Source organism: Anopheles coluzzii, chromosome 2, assembly GCF_943734685.1.
Source record: "Anopheles coluzzii chromosome 2, AcolN3, whole genome shotgun sequence".
NCBI lineage: Eukaryota > Metazoa > Arthropoda > Insecta > Diptera > Culicidae > Anopheles > Anopheles coluzzii.
This window is the reverse complement of record NC_064670.1, coordinates 22,208,100-22,226,134: the sequence shown is the minus strand read 5'-3', so window position 1 is coordinate 22,226,134 and position 18,035 is coordinate 22,208,100. Positions and strand designations below refer to the sequence as shown.

Below are 18,035 nucleotides of genomic sequence, written 5' to 3'. Positions count from 1 at the left end.
GGGGCCACAAGTGAGGGCCTTCCCTAACGGCCCTTCTGCACAACTGCCAACGACTTGCAGTGTTGTGCGATGCGCACTATTTGCTGACTGCTGCGTTCAGCTGCTAGATGATGCTGAATGGCTCAATGGTGAAGAAGGAAGAACTGAACTGTTTGCAAGGATTTACGGATCAATCGAAATCGTGTGGACGGGTTTTGCGGGATTGATTTTGCAACAAGGCCCAAAGCCTAAAGCTGGCGGGATGTGCAAAGTTAATTAAAAGATTGGCTTTCCTCCCTCATTTCCATTCGCTTTTCTGTGGTTTCCGAGACGATGCTGCATTTTCCTCCCCCGCGTTCAATTGCACTGGATGGAGGACATAATCCGTTGTAAGGATTATTCCTATTCCACCTCACGCTCTTCTTGACCAATCATCAATCTTTTCCACTCTGGACATAAAAAGGGTCCCACCCACCCACCTCATTGCACTCACCGCCATTTGATTCATGGTGGAATAATTGATCAGCAAAATCCTCTCCCAGCGGCCACCACGCAACGTCATATCTGCGCCATCCTTTTTCCAAGGCTCGGTGGAAAATTCCAGATCGCGAAGCTGAGCGACAACGGGGTCAATTAATCGACTGTTGCTGACCTTTACGCTTGATAGGATTTGGCTTTTTTGTTAGCTTCCCCTGATGCTTCCCCGGACTGCAAAAAAGGGACACTGCAGGAAAAACATCACACACCGAAATCCTTGTCCCAGGAACCTTCCCAAGAACATGCGCAAAGAAACGCAGCACATCAGCCAAAACTAGTTCTACATGTGCACATCCCCTTCGATTGTTTGGGCACTGTTTCAAGATGCCGCCGTCCTTTAGCGCAGCACCCAAAGCACCGAAGACCTTTAAAGCATTGACCTCAAAGGTCATCGAATGTGAATTGATGGAAAGCTTGAAAAACTTGTTTATTGGCAGCCGGCCAGTTTTCGGCCAGTCCGTTCGGTACTGCACCGGTTGGTACTGCTCACTGGCTGCCCCCTGCATTACACGTCCGGTTCCGGAAGGACTAAAAGAAAGACAGCACAAGAAACGGTAAGGATTAAGGTGACAATACCGAGCATTCGACTCATTCGAACGCGTCTTTAACGGTTTTCTTACGATGGCTGTCCCACATGTGTGAAGTGCTGTAAAGATGTGGCCAAAAAAAACCCGTTTTCCATTCCAATACCGATACATTTGATAAATATTTGCTTACGCCATCATGCCGCCTGAATGATAGGATGGACGCTAGTTGCTAGTTGCTGGGGACGATTCTATTGCACACTCCAGGAAAAAAAGCGACCAACTTCCTCGTGCAACACACGGAACGGTCATGCGGATAAGAACATCATCATCATCGAAAGCATATTGCTTCTTCCAGCACAGACCACAGCACAGGCATCCAGTTCCCGGGGCAAAAAGGAATGCAAATGAATGGATGGACATAAATTTAAATTAAAACTTATTGACCATATCGCGACCGTACGAATCGTTGTTCGCCTCGGAACCCCGGGCCGGTAGAGTTAGAGCAGCGAATTCCCTTGTGTTTGTGCTGTCCTGCCCGACTTGTCCTCCCCAAGTGCAACACCCAACAGCCATACGGCACATATAGAATGGCTTTGTGTTGGTGCCTTCATACGATGGCCGAAAAAGCGCACAAGAATAGGAACAAGACACTTTTCGCCCCGAAGAAACCCTACGCTGCATGCAAAAACGTGTAGAAGACGTGTTTCTTCTGTACCGCACGCTGTCCAGCCACACAGCCACACAGCTACGAGCCGAGGGAGACAGCGCCAGAATGAAAAATCTTTTATTAGCAATTTTACGGTTTATAAATTACCGTCCTTTTTTTGGTGTGTGTGTGTCTGTGTTCGCTCACTTCCCCTCCATGTGTGACCATTGGTCACACAAGCCGGAACGCCCGGACCAACTATCGAAAAACGGACAACGGACCATTGCGTCCTTCGATAGCTTCACGATGTGTGCCGAATTTGAATCGTGCAACGAATGTCATCATTCGTGCAAGAGCATCCTCTGTATCGGATGTGTGTGTGAGGATGGCCAACAACAGCTTTATCATTGTCATCGGCATGTTGTACACGGCTAGAGACACCTCATTTTTCCCGATGTTTTCCCCCGTCTTCTCCGTCGCCTTCTTCGATTCGATAGCGCGCGAGCTCACTGATCGCTGTCATATATTTTGAATGCCATTCGATGAAACACACAACCGTCGTCTTGATAGCGTTAAGCAGGGTGGAAATTTCGAGGCTGCCATGGTAACCCCGAAGCGAACGGTGTGTCGTATCCGCGTTAGCAATGGAAATGGAAAATGGATTCGATACGGACAGTAAGCACAGATCGTGGGAATTGTATTGCTGCTGCTGCTTAGTTATAAGCAAATCTATGGGATTTTTACGAAAATTCCTGCACATTGACTCTTCATTTAAATTAATTAATTATGAGATCTAGTAAAAATAGAAAAAAATCACTTCCTTACTTCAATTGATAAATAAAACGAGCACACGTAAAGAGTAAATCATCAAAAATGGGACACTTTTAATCAATCTCCCGCTCATAAATCTCCTTCCTCTCCTTCCTCAAAACGGCAAACAATTATGTCACCGTAAGTGTACCACCTTGGAAAACAAACAAAAGCCACGAACGCTTTGTTTTGTTTAGGGCCAATCAGTTTCCTTCCAGCTTCTCTCTTTTCTACGTCGCTAATTGCCATTTTTATTCAACAAACAAAACCACAAACCAAACAAACCACACCAGGAGATGAAAGATGAAAATTCCCCTTTTTGCGGAAGGTAAAAAAAAAAACAACAATCTAGCGGCCAAAATTCCATCCCAAGAGAGGAATCCCAAAACGACCCAACAAGCAAAAAAACCCATCAATTACGCACGATTGGTGGAACCCTTTTTTTAACCTCGCTCAACAACATCGGGGGCATCGGAGCTAAGAAGCATCTTGAAGAAATGATGCAAGGAAGGCAAAAGAATAGCACCACGACTGCCGTAAAGGTTTAGTGCAGCAGCAGCAGCAGCAGCAGCATCCCTTAATCCCTTTACCCTTTGTCCCCGTTCAACCCTTGCGGACTGAGAGAGGGCTTTACGCTTCGTTCCGTTTCGGATGCTGGGAGGTTAGGCGGCGGCCGGCGCTCCGTTGATCATCGCCTGCGAGGGGTTAAGATTATGGGTTTGATAAGACACAAGGGGCTCGACTCGACTCTTGCGAGGTGGTCGCGTGCCCGGGAAAGGATTCTCTCGACCACCGGCGGGCATCGGAATCGGAATCCGGCTGATCCTGCCACGACGAGGTGAAGATGGTGACACTTTCTCAATGCTGTTTTCTCGTTCTTCTAACCGGGAAGGGGGTTAGCTTTGTTTGTTGTGTTTTATCACCTTTTTCTCTGTGCAGCAGCAGCAGCCGAGGATTGTGTAACGCCGGAGATCGTGCTGATACTCGGGACAGACAGAATCCCTTTTGCCTCCGTTAAACCGTAACTCTTCCATTTCCGGCGATTCCGGGCGCCTTTTGTTCGGTGGATTGGCTCGTGTCGGCCGGCAGGCTAATGCCTGCTTGTGGATGCTAATGTGCTTTGTGTGTGTGTGTGTGTGTTTGTGTCAGAGAGAGAGTGTTTGTGGCTTTTAAGCAAAGGATCATGCTTATCAGCGGGATCGGTTTAGTGGAGCGATATCCTATTTAATGCCACGGATGTGCTGTACTTGCTGCTGGTTGATGCTATAAACGTGTCTAAATGTGTAAATGAAGTACAATAACGGACACCACAGCAGATGCATCTCAATGAATGAAATATGTGCAAAGCGAAATTTTCATGCTTTTTGTGGTTCAAAATTCTCGCATAAAACAACGACGAAAAACGTCCCAAAAAATTCTCCCAATTTTAAACGTTTGCCTTATTTTACGACAGCACACACACCCAAAAAAAAAGGAAACAAATTAGCGGAACTAATTTTAATGCTACCGTTTTTTTTTCGTCCCTTTTATTATTATTCGTTCCACATCCAATGCCCGACAGCGCCAGTATCCGTGTTGCATTATTTAAAGGAGATGTTAAGGAAATTGAACCAAATTTTAGCTTTCAGCCAACTGTGGTGGCACAGTTTCCACCGTGGTGAATGTTGTCCACAAAACGGACGATCTTCAACAGGATTTGACTTAAATTTAAAGAACACGGTCCAGCAGCTGAGATTTTTTGTTGTTGCCAACGGGAAGCCAACCGGTGCGATGGCCATCATCATCCACTGCTGGTTCAAATTATATTCAAATTTTAAGCAAGTTAGCGCTTTTCACGCAACAACTGTCTAACGACAAAATACTTGCTGCGTTTTTTCTTAACAATTTTCGTTTGTTTTTTTTTTTTGGGGTATATTCTAACGACTCCTCACATTCGCCCAGAAACTCCCAACGGTTTTCGAGCAAAGGCAAAATGCACATTAAAGTGCTTTTCTTGATTCAAAGTCAAAGATGCGATACTTGTCTTTTTTTTTGCATTTTGGTTTTGGTTTTGCTGAAATCAACCCGCCAGGGAATTCCTCAACATGTCACATACTGGTAAAGAGAGAAAGAGAGAGAGAGGGAGAGAGTGAACGTTAGAAAAAATACTTCAAATCAACCACAAAAATCTCACCACATCTTAGCCCGACAAGATCCGACGTCCTGAGACACCCACAACTGGCCCCGCCAAACGGCCCCGACCAAAAATGGCTTGACAGCCCACTTCCCATGATACATTTGGGTTCCTTTTTTTAAGTTTCGGGAGTTTCGGGAGAAAAATCGCTTGGAAAATTGCTCACACCACCAATGTGATACCGAAACGGGGATGTGGAAAAGCAATACCAAACCCTCCTAAAAGCCGGGACAACTCCATCGACAAGGCGTGAGGCGTGAATAGGTAGCGAATCAGCGAGCGAGAGTCTATGCAAAGGACATGCAAATTGGATGTGATGGACTTGAGATACGTGTACAAGATCGTTTTTTTTCTCCTCTTTCTGCTACTTTTGTCCCACAAACGAACCGAGTGTCCCTAGAATTGGCCTTAAAAAAATACTTCCGTGGGGTGATGGCGCACTGCTCAACCTTCCCTCCTCGAATTCAAGAAAGTCCTGTTTGATTAAATGCTTTCTGCTTGCTCTTCCGCGCTCTCTCTCTCTGTCTCTCTCGGGAGACAGATTTGTGTGCAGATTGACAATTTGACGTGCCCGGAATCGCGCAACGGATCGATACGCGTGTAGGCAAATCAGGGTAAGGGGGAAAGAACAACAAAACCGTCCCATCGAGGGATGGCGGACAATCGGCAGCATTATTTTAACGGTTGAGTTGAGAAACGGGCTTGTTTGTGCGTGGCACCATAGGCACCGTGGGCTAATTATCGTTCGTACAAGGCCCGGCGCCTCCGTGTGCTCGTTAGTTAGGTGAGAGTGTTGTTTGAAGGTCGTTAAATCGTAGGGTGACTCTATTTGCATGACTTTGTTTTTCGGCTCCTTTCTTGTTACTTAAATGTTTTTTGATGATTTGCTTGCTAAGAGTACGGAATCAATTTGCAATTAGTTTGACTGTGGAATAATAGAAAGACAGTATTTTTTATGATTATTTGGGAGGTTCTAATAACTTCTTTTTAGTTATTTTTTAAGTTTTGTTCTATTTAATTATTCTTCTCATAATTACACTATAAAATATTGATGTTTATAACGTTAGTAACTTTAAATGTAGTAATTCTTCCTGTTACGCACGCGATTCTAAATTTCTTTTTTTTTACCAATCTGATCCTAGTAACCATTGTTTATCCTTCCACGTCAAAATAAGAAGTTTCTGGAAACACGAATTATCAAGTCCGAACGGATATTCGGGTAAACGTGTAAGGATAAATTTAGTATACAAGTAGGCCATATTTTCAATAAAGAAATATTCAAACGCAGAAGCTCTTGGAGTTAAGAGGTTTAATTCCAATATCCGAAATAGGACAGAGCCCCTGAATTAGAAGCAACTAGCGGGAAGGACTGGTTAGTAGGCGAAGTATCAAATACTCTATCCACAATTGCTGTTTGTTTCTCCTCCGCTACGACCCTGCAACTCTTGCTGAGGGCCAAACCTTCGCGTGGCCTGCCGGAGAAGCTCGGTTCGTAACTCTTCCCTTAAAATCAGCACAGCTTAAAGCATGTTCACAGTCATTTGAAAAGAAAAGGAAGAGACTTCGTCCACACCAACCACTACATTCTACATGTACCTGGGGGTTGATTGTGGCAGCCGAAGAAAGAAGAAACATTCTGTCCCACATTTTGTCCAAGCAAGTACCTCTCCGATTGTGTGTAACATCTTTCTACAATCCTAAGAAACCGTTTCTGCTTCACAAACAACAGAAACCACGCAAAGCCCCACTTTAGGGACGATGACACAAACGACGGTAAGTAGTAGTAGTTCTCGTGCTCAGGCTGTTGATTGTCAAACCAACCAACAAGACACAAAGGCCACTTGTTGAGAAACGATGAGCTGCCCCCATCCCCGGCGGATTGTCTAATGGACGTGGTGGTGGTGGGGGGAACTCGCGGGCGCTCGTCCATTAACATATTAACATTTTATCATTCAGTGTCGTTCGCGATTAAATCCTTTTCCGAAGCAGGCGGGTGGCAGCAGTAGCAGCAGCAGGATGCATTTACGGTGCATCACATTTTGGCTTTAGCTTTCAAATAGCACTGGCTGTGGCACGGATGACGATGTGGCAGAGAGGCTAACAAAAACGCCTCTTCAAAGAGATTTCATTAAAGGGCTCACTTACATGATGGGTCCCTTTTTCGCATCCGAGCGCGCATCATTGTTACATCCGCAGAACGGTAGAGCGCAGTAACAACAACAGCAACAAAAAACCCCTTTTCACCGCAAAGTGCGCAGGGTAAAAAAAAATGCATATCGGTTTCGGTGTCCTTTCCGTAGCGTAGCGCAAACCACTCTCATGCTTTAGTACCTTTGCTAACGAAAAAAAGGGAGACCCATTTTTTCTGTTGTTACTTAAAAAGCAGCATTACACACACGCACACGTACAAAAAAATGGGAATGCAAAAAAAAGGGTTGACATTGTGTCGCGGTGGAACATTATAATTGCAACTTTGCGCGCGGTGCACTGCACGCAAACCGGCAGTTGGAAATGATTTAATGGGCTTCCCAAGAGCAGGATAACGACGATCCCCACTGCTCGGTATGTGTGTGTGGGAGTGGGAGGGGGGTGCTTGCTGCAATTTCACCACAAAGAGAATGCAAAGTGCAACCGCTTAGATGCGGTGAATGATAAAGCCGCGTACCGCAGTTTTGGGCTGTGTGGCCGGCAAGCAAATGGATTTATTATGAAAATCGCACCATTTTTCTGTGCCCGCTGCATCAACGCTTGCTTTGATGGAGATTTGAAACGCAAAGCATTAGCTGCGTAACGCATTGTTGCACGTGTTCGCGTACTGGCAAGGTTTGGAGGAATGCAACTGCAACCGAGCGCGAATCAACAACGCGAGCCCCGCGAGAGATCATCACATTGGAAGTCAAGAACTACGATGACAATGATGATGCTGTGAGGCGCTAGAAGTGCAAGCCTCTCTCGTTAGCCTGAGTGACCCATGCACAATGGGGTGGGGGCACGTTTGCTAAAGTCATCAATCAAAGCGGTAAAGTGGAAAAGCGACAAAAAATGCAAATGAAAAAATCTATCAATCATGATAGCAATTAAAAACTGTTAGTAAAGGTGATGACTTGTTTTTTTTTTCAATGTTTTACCTTGCAATTTGCACCGTTTTTTCTCAGTCCAATCATTTGAATTCATTTGCAATTAAAGGGAAGTATTGATGAATAGAATCGATGCGACACTTAAAAAGGTGAATTGATGGACAGTGAAAAATGCCATCCGTAAAAAAACGACATTTTAATGATGCTTTAAATGAAATAAAATAAATGATCTCTTCCCTTCTCTGCGTTGCACAGGAACACAGAGCATCAGGTAGGTGCACTTTCAATTAACAATGTCATCTGATGCGGTCGTTTCGCTTTTTTTGTATTATTTGTTTTTTTTTTTTGCTGTATTTCCAGCATATTAAACCATACGTTATCGTGGTTATATCTTCTTTATCAACACCGTCCATCGCGACCAGCTGAAAAACCACCTCATCACCTCCCAATGGTGCGCCTTTCATCTTTCATTATGCGACTGCTATCTTCGCCCCTTTTAGGCGCCGTAATTTGACTCCACAAGTTTTGCCAGATTAAATCATTAAAAGGGACAAACTAACAAACAGGAGAGAGAGAGAGCCAACCTCACCCAACATAGATGCATTTAGCTTGCATGTCTTTATAGAGGGGACATCTCGGGAATGTCACTGTAAACCCCGCGAACGAAACACGCGCGTCCAACCGATGATCCGTACGCGGTTGATAAGTAAATGACGCGACACATGTCCCATTGCCGCATAGAAGCACCGCGCTGGGTACCCTGTGCTCCCGTCCCAACGGCTCCCTTCCTGTCCGATTTTTAAGGATTTAATCATTACCGCTCCGCACGGTAATGCTATCCATCTGTGCTGCGACTCCTCGATATCCATCGATAAGCATAACAAACTACCGTCTACCCTCCTATCGCGATAGATTTCTGATTCGACCGACAACTCCCCTGGGGGTGTGAGGAGGTTCTACACATCCTACAAATCGGACAAAAAACACGCAACAGGGAAACCGCAAAAATCAACCATATCATGTTACACACACACACACACACATGCACACAAGATTTTAATTACGAGGTTTAGCATTCAATCGAAGCACTGTCGTCGTGTGGGTTGGGGCAACCACTCTCCTGTACCACCTGGAATGATGCTGCTGCTGCTGCTGCTGCAATCACACGGTACGGGGTTTCCGAGTTGAGCCGAGAGGTTAAGCAAATACGGAAGTAGCTGGAAGCTGGAAGTTTGTCCACCGAGCGCGCCACAGCAGACACGCAACACGCAGAACGGAAGCAACGCGCCACGCGAAGAAACTATTTGTTCAACGCAAACCGTGGCGGCAGCATGACGGTAGGATGACAATCGGATGGATTGTTGTAGAGGCGCCTTTGCTACACGAAAGCGGTGGGAAAGCGAGCGGTTTCGTCCAAGGTTGCAGTCTTGGGGGGCCAGTGTCTTGGGGGATGTAAGATGCACCGGTGAGCATGCACTTTTGGTGAGAAAAGTAAACAGACAAAGACAGATGGGTGAAGGAATTGGTGATGGTTGTGTGCTGTGTGCCGTTGTGCTTGTTACCCCAACAATTCATTGAGATGATGTTAGTGTTGTTGAAATTATCTAAATTTTTACCCTGTGTTAAAATCCTGTGTTAAACCTAAAAATTGTGTTAAAATTAGAATTTCCTTAAAAACCAGTCACACACACCCCAAACCCCGTCCATAATCAAAGCAAAGAAAACCGTTACAAACGTTACGGCATTTACGCTTATTACTCCACATCCACCAAGAAGGTAGCAACTGGCACACACAAAAAGAAGTACCCCATTAAAATAAAAGACATAAATCCATTGATCCCTGCCACAATTGCAACAATTGCCATAATCCACCAAACAGAACGGCAGCAGCACAAAGACGCCAAGGTCTGACTTTTATATACACTCATGGAATGAAAACAAACAGCCTCAAAAATAGAATTATCGCAACATTGTTGCATTTTGCTGTTTTTCGCGGCAAAACGAAGTATTGCTACTGTTGCTGCAGCAACACTTCGCGGCCGAGATGCACCGTGCATGCGTGCGCTTGGGTGTGCTTGTGTGTGTGTACAGGCCAAAGGTGTTCAAAGCTATATTTGCTTCCTTGCATTGCATTGCATTGTGCCACTCTATGAACAGGGGGAAACAATCTTAAAGGGAAAGAAACAACAATGCGCAACGGAACGGGCGCGTAAAGTAAACGCAAAGAAAACGCACCAGTATTTCGATGTGCGAGGCGTGAAATAGTGAATTAGATTGCATTTTTTGGTGAAGAAGAGGGCTACAGCAATCAGCCAACAAAAAAGGAAAAAAAGAAAGTCGAATGATCAGCAAACAATATTATGCGCACGGGGCACTATCGACCGGAGCTGGAACCATGATTGGGTTTCCCTTTTTTATTGAAAAATGGCTTCAAAAAACGGCCTCAAATTAGCCCAAACCAGTAGATAGGTTTCAAAGGTGCTGTTTTGTGAGGTCCTTCACAAGGCAAACAGGGGAGAGCGCGACCACCGCACTGTCTACAAGACACCCGGCCATTTGCTGTCTTGAAATTTGCAACAAAAAATGCGTTGTTAAAAAAGGACGATGCGTCCCTTGAATTGAACTTGAACTGAAGTGAGAGTGGGGCTGTTTGCGCCAAAATCAAGATCACTTCCAAGGGAGAGGGATGTCCGTTTTCCTTTTGCCTTGCAAGTGGTCTAATTTCTATCTTTTCTGTAACGATTTTTTTTTGTTGTTTTGTGTCCCTCGTTGAGAAGTCGACGGTGGTGTTGGGTGTTGGGTTTTGTTTTGAGATCGTGAGGTTTTTTTTTCTCCCCTCTCACGGCGGCAGATTCTGTGAATCTGTGAATATTTATTAACAGCTAATCGGAACAATGTGACAAATCAGCTTTACGTCTTACGGGCGCTCCTGTCAAAAAGACAAAAAAAACAGCATCTAGGAGGCTGAGGATGTTTGTTTCGATCTTCGAACGGGGCTGGGCTGGTCCTGAGATCTGGGTGCTCTTCATGTAAATGAAATGTTTATGTTCGTAGATAATTGGATTTCATTGTTATGATCGTTGCCGTGGCACCGGTCGCGGGATGCTTTTGTATGGAGTGATTTTTTTCTTTCTTAGCCTTGAATGACTCGTTTTTTGTTTGCTTGTGTGTTGCTGTTTCGATTAACTCTCCCGGACTCCCGGACGGTTGGGTAACGGAGCGGCCACTTTTGGGATTACGGTTGTGTTTGCAAATTTAGGTGCGAGCGGTTTCGGTTTGGCGTAAAAGCGATTAGACAATATCGCTCAGTTTTAAGGGCATTTTTTAAGTTGCTTTTCTTTTAACTGTTTTACATGTGATAGAGTAAGGCTTTTTTACCGGCGAATGGAATCTAATTCCCTTTTGGGATGGAAGCGTGGAATAAGAAACAGGAACAGATTAGCCCAGATCCGTCCACATCCATTGCCAATATTTATATCCCGTAGATAATTGGAAGTGTATTGTGGCACTAGAGGCTGTAGAAAATGGTGAGAAAAAGGCTTTTAGAGGGTTGCTTTGTCTTGAAACTGTAACTGAAACTGACTACACTGGAAAGCGAACGGAACACGATTCCACCTCAAGCGCAATGCAACACCCGTGTGCGGGGAAACAGGCAGAGTCGTGATTTATTCCAGCGCCACACGATCCTTTGGACAAATTTGATAAATTCATCAACGTCAAACACTTCGCTTCCCCCTTTCAATGAGGGGCCGTTTTTTTACAGTCACTTATTTCCTAATGACTTCCAATCGGCTTCAACCAACTTCCTAAGCACTGCAAAACTCCCGCTCCACCGTTAGTACGGAAGCGGATTTATCCTGTTACCATCATTACATCAAACACTTTCCACTGTTGAACCAGTCTGTCAACAGTGAACGGTGTGTGGTTGCCTGCCACCATCACCATCACATAATCATCATCATCATCATCGTGGTCGATCGGGTAACTGAACCGAGTAAAGCCGCACCGGCAGTGGACGACCCCTTTCCCTCAGAGGCGGGCTCGTTTTTTGTCTGTGTCTTCCCGTCGACTTGATCCGCTTGTAAGTCCTTTAACCGGGGCCGTAATCCCGTGTCGTTACGGCTGGATTACCGCGCACAAGCACACACACACATGCCACGCAAGTGCCGTCTTCCCGTAGCGTTTATACGGCCGATTACGCTACCCACAGTGACAGTAAAAGCCCTTTTCTTAAGATACGACCAACCAACCACCAACCACCCCTGGGAGGACCAATAAAAGGATCAATACTTTTCATTCAATACTTTCTTCGGACGCCCCTTCCCTGCATTTGAAGTCAAGGGTGAAAGTGAAGGAATCGAACCTCTTTTTTATACGGTTTGGTTCAATGTGCGAGAGGGGTGACACAACAGCATCCTTTTTGCGCTGTGGAAAACTATGAACCAACCAAAAAAAACGGCCACCCCATCCGGGCAAGGGTAGCAACCGAATCAACCGAACTAACGCGCTGCAGGCTCTGCCTTTAAACCGCCATCTAGGTAGGCCCTGTAGTCTTAAAGAAAGTCATCGAAAGACAGCACGCTTCGATGGCACGCACTTCCAACTCCTTTCGAGTGTTGAAAAATCAAGAGATGAACAGAAGGTAACCCCACAACAACAGCCATCAACCCCGACGGTACGGCGACGGAGTCTGAGTACCCCCGGGCACACCGGGAATCGGATCAATAAATATTATTAAATTTGATTTTTATGTCAAATAAATGTTTCCTATTTTTATGCACCCTTCTCCGCAGCACACACCCGACCTTGCAGTGAAAAGTGAAAGGAGTTACGCCACTTGCGTGAAAATCGATCATGAAGGAATGTAGGGAAGGAGCCAGCACTTGGGAGTGAAGTAATATGTTTTGCTATATTGTGGCATTTTATGACCTTGTGCGGTTTCCACTAAAAAAAAAAAAGTTGAAGTTGTTGTTACGAAAAGGGGTTGTTAGCTGAATGGGAGTTGTGCTGGAAATTGAGACACAGTGTGATTGTGTTCAATTAATCGTGTCAAAACTATGGCACTGCGGTTGAAGATGAGATCATTCAGGTAAGTTCTTTGATATTTGATAAATATAATGCACTTATAATATTTATATGCTATTTATTTATATTTATTTATATTTATATTCTAACACCTTTTACTTGCAAAAAATACTAAACAAAACCACCTATTTTACGATCGACTTCTTTCCCATTGTGTGTCATCGGCTACGATAGAAATGTATTGCTCCCTTGCTCAGATTATTTGCACGCCTCATAAACCTAGTGGAAATGTCGTGTCGCCTCACGTCGCGTACGCGGTTGCGAATCTTTTATGTGCTAAAAATTGCACAAAAGCGACGCGACCTGGCCTGGCATGATGGTGCGGTGGTTGCACGTTTCCGTCACGTTTTTTTTCTTTTTGCAGGATTTAAATTTTTGCACACTTTTGCAGAAACTCACTTCCGGCAGTGTACTATAAAGCAGCGAAAACGCTACACACACCCGGCGTTCCCCAGCGCCGCGTATGTCAAAGGTCATTCTAATTCACGGTTGGCTACCCCGCGGTGCTGCCGGATCGTCAGTCGAATCGAATGTGTGTTGTGCGTTTGTGTGTGCCTAAATTTTGGGAAATCGGAATTAGATTATCGAACAGGACGGCCGTCATATCGGGTGGGAATATTCTCACCAGCTTTCCTAACAATGGATGCATAATTCGGCCGCCGGACAAACAAAATCAGCACTCGATCGGGGTGTAGTCGATCGGTTGTTAAAATTTAAATAAGGACTCACAATTTGCATTTCCCCACTTTCTTCTGTCCCGGGGGTTGACACGATGATGATGCAGGCTGCTCTAGTTCTTGCTCAATTCTATCAACCGAGTTCGATACTGTTGTTGTTATTGTTGCTGCTGCTGCCGTCCGAAGGGTTCCCTTCTTGAGGGCTTGATTTTTGCGCATTCAAAGAAGGACAGCGTCCTTCTCAAATCTCGTCCCGTTTCCCGCCCTGACAGGTAAGAAGAAACGAACCCTCCGGACGTCCGGACGTCGAACCATTGCCTTGCACCGTATGGAGATTTATTGAGGTGACCTTTCGCATGTAGCTACATCACACTTTCCAGCAGCAGCAAGAATGGATTGCGACCCCTCTGCTCGCACACCACACACACACCCGGTGGACGATGGAAATCTTTCGATCGATTTTTCTCCGATGCGCCTACTTTGGTTACGCTTCGCAAGGAGCAAAATATTCAAATCCAGTTACCGTGTGCACCGCGCCGTACAGCTGAAGCAGAGCCCTGTAAAGGATGGCAAGCAAGGGAGAAGGAAAATGGTTACTTTAAGGTTTTTGCAAAAATTGCGACACACTCACCCAATACGTGCACCAATTTCGTGAACGCAGCCGAAACAACGGCAACAATAGTTGGCATTTATTTTCGGTAAATAAATTAAATCGCCCAGCGCGCACCCGGATTCTCGTTACGCCGGTGCGATGCAGATTACTCTTAATTTTCACCGTACAATAGTGGTGCGTACGCAGATCACCAGTTCGTGGGAATGTTCGTGCAAATGCCACCTAGCAACCGAGGTAACTGCTTGCGATGAGGTAACCGTAGCAACGCATTTACCGGTTGTTTAAAATGTTGCAGCTCGTCGTCGGTATTTCCCACACTTTGCACAAACCGGCGACCGGTGCACGGAAGTACAGATGTAAGGTCAGCTAGATATTGCAACGACAACCTACCCCAGGAACACTGTACAAGAGAGGACATTTGTGTTGTGTTTTATACAATTCAATACAAGTTTGGAAGGTAAGCTGAACATGTAGCAACAGCTTAATTTTGAAGGAAAAATTGTAGAAAATGCATTTTCATCGTTGAAACCTTAAAGCGACTTCTTGGAAGCTGCTGTTCACAAATAAGCGAAAAGTTTCTTGTAGAATAAATTTCTTTCTTTTCCTTTTCCTATTCCTGATTTTCTTATTTTCCGTGAAAAAACTCCCCTTTTTCCAGTGGTTGGTTTAATTACGCTCAAGTACGCTGAAGATGCAGCTACACTTTCCGCAACGTGTACAGACGAATGCGCAACTTCTAGTCACGAGTTTCAGCCATTTCTTGATAAAACTTTCTTTATTTTCTTTTAGCAACATATTTCCTTTTTCTTCAGTCAGATCTTTCGATGTTTGTTTGTTGGTTTGCCAAAAGCCGTACCAGTGTACCGTTCCATTTTGTGGTCGTCCTGTATGGTGTCTAGCCTTAGAGTTTCTTCTTTCTTTTTTGAAGATAATTATGAAAGCTTTGGTTGTTTTACTCCTTTTTTTGTTTGTATTTTGCATTCATGCCATTTCTCTTAATGTAACCCACCCATCTCCGAGTTGGCTGATTAGTAATTGTGAGCACCGTTCGACACTGGTCACCGCGGACGAGCAGCTCATTTCGGTAATGGAAACTGTGCACGATGGCACAGAAGAGCCAGAGAGAGAGTTTGTTCACCGTTTTACTTTCTCGAATACGTGAAAAGTGGAAAAGTTCTTCTACCCCTAAAAGGTGCCTTTGGAAAGAAAAGCCAAACATTCCAAGGCAGAATTTTACTCACCCAACAGCCCACCACCAGCACCACAAGCCGGATGCCGGTAAACACACAAACAAAAAGCCTAAACCCGCGTTAATAAAAGACGGCTTAATTAAATTCTAGCCCAAGGAATGCGAATGCGATGCGCGGCTGTCGGCCACTACTTCCACGCGTACCCAATACAATCATAAACCGCCGTCGCCGAATGTTCGTATTTGGCTGCGGGTTTCGATCAGTTTGTGCCGTGACAAATTTGACCCCGACGGAGAGCATTTACCCCGATCGAATAATTTCCCAATTGATGCTCAAACCAGGCACAACCCAAAAACTTATGCTGGCTTTGCTCGCTTTGTGAAGCAACCCGTGCCGTGAAAGGCCCACCATATCGCGTGGTGGTGGTGGTGGTGAGCTGATTATGCGCCGTTTCGATTGGTTCGGTTCTTTTGCCATGATAGAACCCGTGTGTGGTTCAGATTTGTAGCTCTTCTTGCTCACTTTGGCTAACGGGCACAGCTCGCGTACAGCAAGCGAACGCGCGGTACACAATAAAAAGCATGTGCGAGGTTTCCTTTATTGAAATTAATCCATTTTTCATTAAATGCCATCTCGAGCAGGGTCTGCGAGGGTTTTTTTTTTGTTGCTCTGTAGTGAAACATAATAGGCTCTTAACGGGCAAATAGTATAAATATGGGTTATCACTTTGATAATCTCTTTAAATTAAAGGATGATGATGGACGAACGAGTTTTTAAAAGGGGGTTTTTGGGCGACCAGGGTCGACATTGTTCCCTCAAAACAGGAACGCAAATAGAAAAAAAGATGCACAAGAGTCGTTTAAATTCAAACCATTTCTTTTAAAATTTATTCGATCTGCCCTCTGTTTCACAAAAACAGCTCCACATCCCCGTACCGAACTTCGATCGTGCTACGATTCGATGCCCGCAGCGTGAGATCATCAGCACCGGCCCCACCGGCTGTCGTCGTCTGCTCGATCGCCGCCACCTCGCCCGGCACGTCATCGTAGCAGCAAAGTCCACCCTGGCGCTCGCCGGGACAATCGTAATCAGCACCGAACGCCGTGATCCCGTGACGCATGATGTCGGCCCGGGCCCGATCGACCCAGCCGCAGTGCCACCGGTTCCCTATCAGGCGCACCGTGTCCAGGGCCGGGAACGCGCCCGGGAAGGCCCCGAACGAGCGCAACCGATTGTAGCTGACCCACAGGTTGCGGAGGCCCGCCAGCTGCAGCTCGGGCGAAGCGTCCAATCGCGCGATTTGATTCACGGACAGGTCGAGATCGCGCAGCCGCCTCATCGCACCCAGCACGTCCAGCTCGATGTGGGTTAGCTGATTCTGCGACAGGTCCAACCGTTTTAGGCCCACCAGCAGCGAGAGGCGCGCTGGCAGCCGCTCCAGCCGCGTGCGTGTGATGTGCAGTATTCGTAGCTTTTCGTACGGGGCCGCACCGGGCCCGCCGGCTACATCGAACGTTCGCAGACCGGTCGCATCGATCACGAGCGTATCGAGCGTGTGGGAATGGAACGACACGGAGGGGATGTGGCCACCGCGAAGCGTCAGACAGTCTGTGCGCTGCAGCAGCGCGAACAGTGCCGGCCCGAAGTGGTCAATCTGGCAGCCGTCGAGCGAGAGTTCACCACCACCGCCCGTTTGAGCCATCGCGGAAAGGGTCGCGTTGGTAAGTGTCACATTTTGCAGTCGGCCAACACCACGCTCGCCGCCCCTGCGACGATGATGAGGCACGGCACGGCCGTACACACTGCCTACCAACGCTAGGATCAGCAGACCTGCCAAGGCCCTGCAACAAATTGAAGCGAGAAAGGAAAAGGAATCAATCAAAGTAGGTTTCGCAGTACGCTTGTGGCAGCGTGATGCGTCGTCTTACAGCAGTATCACGTCCCGGTAGCGTGCCATCGTCAACATGGCCTCCTGCGTTGTTTGTTATCAATTGAGTGAGACCGAGAGAGAGACAGACAGAGAGAGAGAGAGAGAGAGAGACAGAGAGAGAGCGGTTGACGACGATCGGTGCGACGTCGTTTTTGGACCGGATCGTTGCTTTGCCGGTTCGCTCCACATTGATCGTGGCACCGTGGATTCTGGGTCTATTTATTGGCTTTTGTTTTGGGGGTGAAGGGGAGCCCCCTTTACACAAGATGGTTGCGCTCTAGATTAACGGAGAGCGGAGAGTCCATCTATCCAGCAGCAAAACAACGTGTTATTTATTTGCTTGGTTCGTTTTGATACGTTTGTTTGTCACAGTTTGCGCGCGTTCAGTGCGCCCTGGTTGGCTGGTGCGTCAGTTGGGGCATGCGACATGGGGCAGCGACTGAGCGACTTCTAAACCAGCATTAAACGTTACAGGAAAGAACCGGAATCAGTATTACGTGATGTGTTTTCTATTTTAAATGATAAAAATTATATGTACACAATCCTTAGGCTACTGCAATCCGGTTCGAAGGACCAGATATTGATTGAAACGTCTTCTTCTACGTCTACCAAACTGATTGCAGCCTATCGCGCAAAGCATCAATCCTTTAATGACTCCGATAATGACACTTTGTGCATGTTTTATGAGCACTTTAAACCCTCCGATAGGAAATGATTCCAAGGCGCTTTCCCATTATCCTACCACAAACTTCACCGTGCCAACGTCCGTGGGGAGGTGTTTATTTCATTCC

General features: G+C 46.1%; 2 protein-coding genes across 2 annotated transcripts in view; one reads left to right on the top strand and one right to left on the bottom strand.

Moving 5' to 3' along the window:
• The window catches only part of LOC120948091 (calmodulin), a 100,805-nt gene that overhangs the window by 19,217 nt on the left and 63,553 nt on the right, over window positions 1–18,035 (top strand). The window lies entirely within an intron of this gene.
• On the bottom strand, window positions 15,987–17,673 carry LOC120949333 (volume-regulated anion channel subunit LRRC8A-like). The gene is made up of 2 exons (XM_040366572.2): window positions 17,243–17,673; window positions 15,987–17,155 (listed from the first exon to the last, which is right to left on the bottom strand). The coding sequence occupies exons 1-2, from the start codon at window positions 17,278–17,280 to the stop codon at window positions 16,222–16,224; spliced, it is 972 nt and encodes a 323-aa protein (XP_040222506.2). The 5' UTR covers window positions 17,281–17,673; the 3' UTR covers window positions 15,987–16,221.

Bases quoted from the DNA above. Each gene is read 5' to 3' on its own strand.
- LOC120949333 (XM_040366572.2), bottom strand. From the start codon at position 17,280: ATGTTGACGATGGCACGCTACCGGGACGTGATACTGCT. The intron at 17,156-17,242 runs GTAAGACGACGC...AATTTGTTGCAG, and splicing joins TACCGGGACGTGATACTGCT to GGCCTTGGCAGGTCTGCTGA.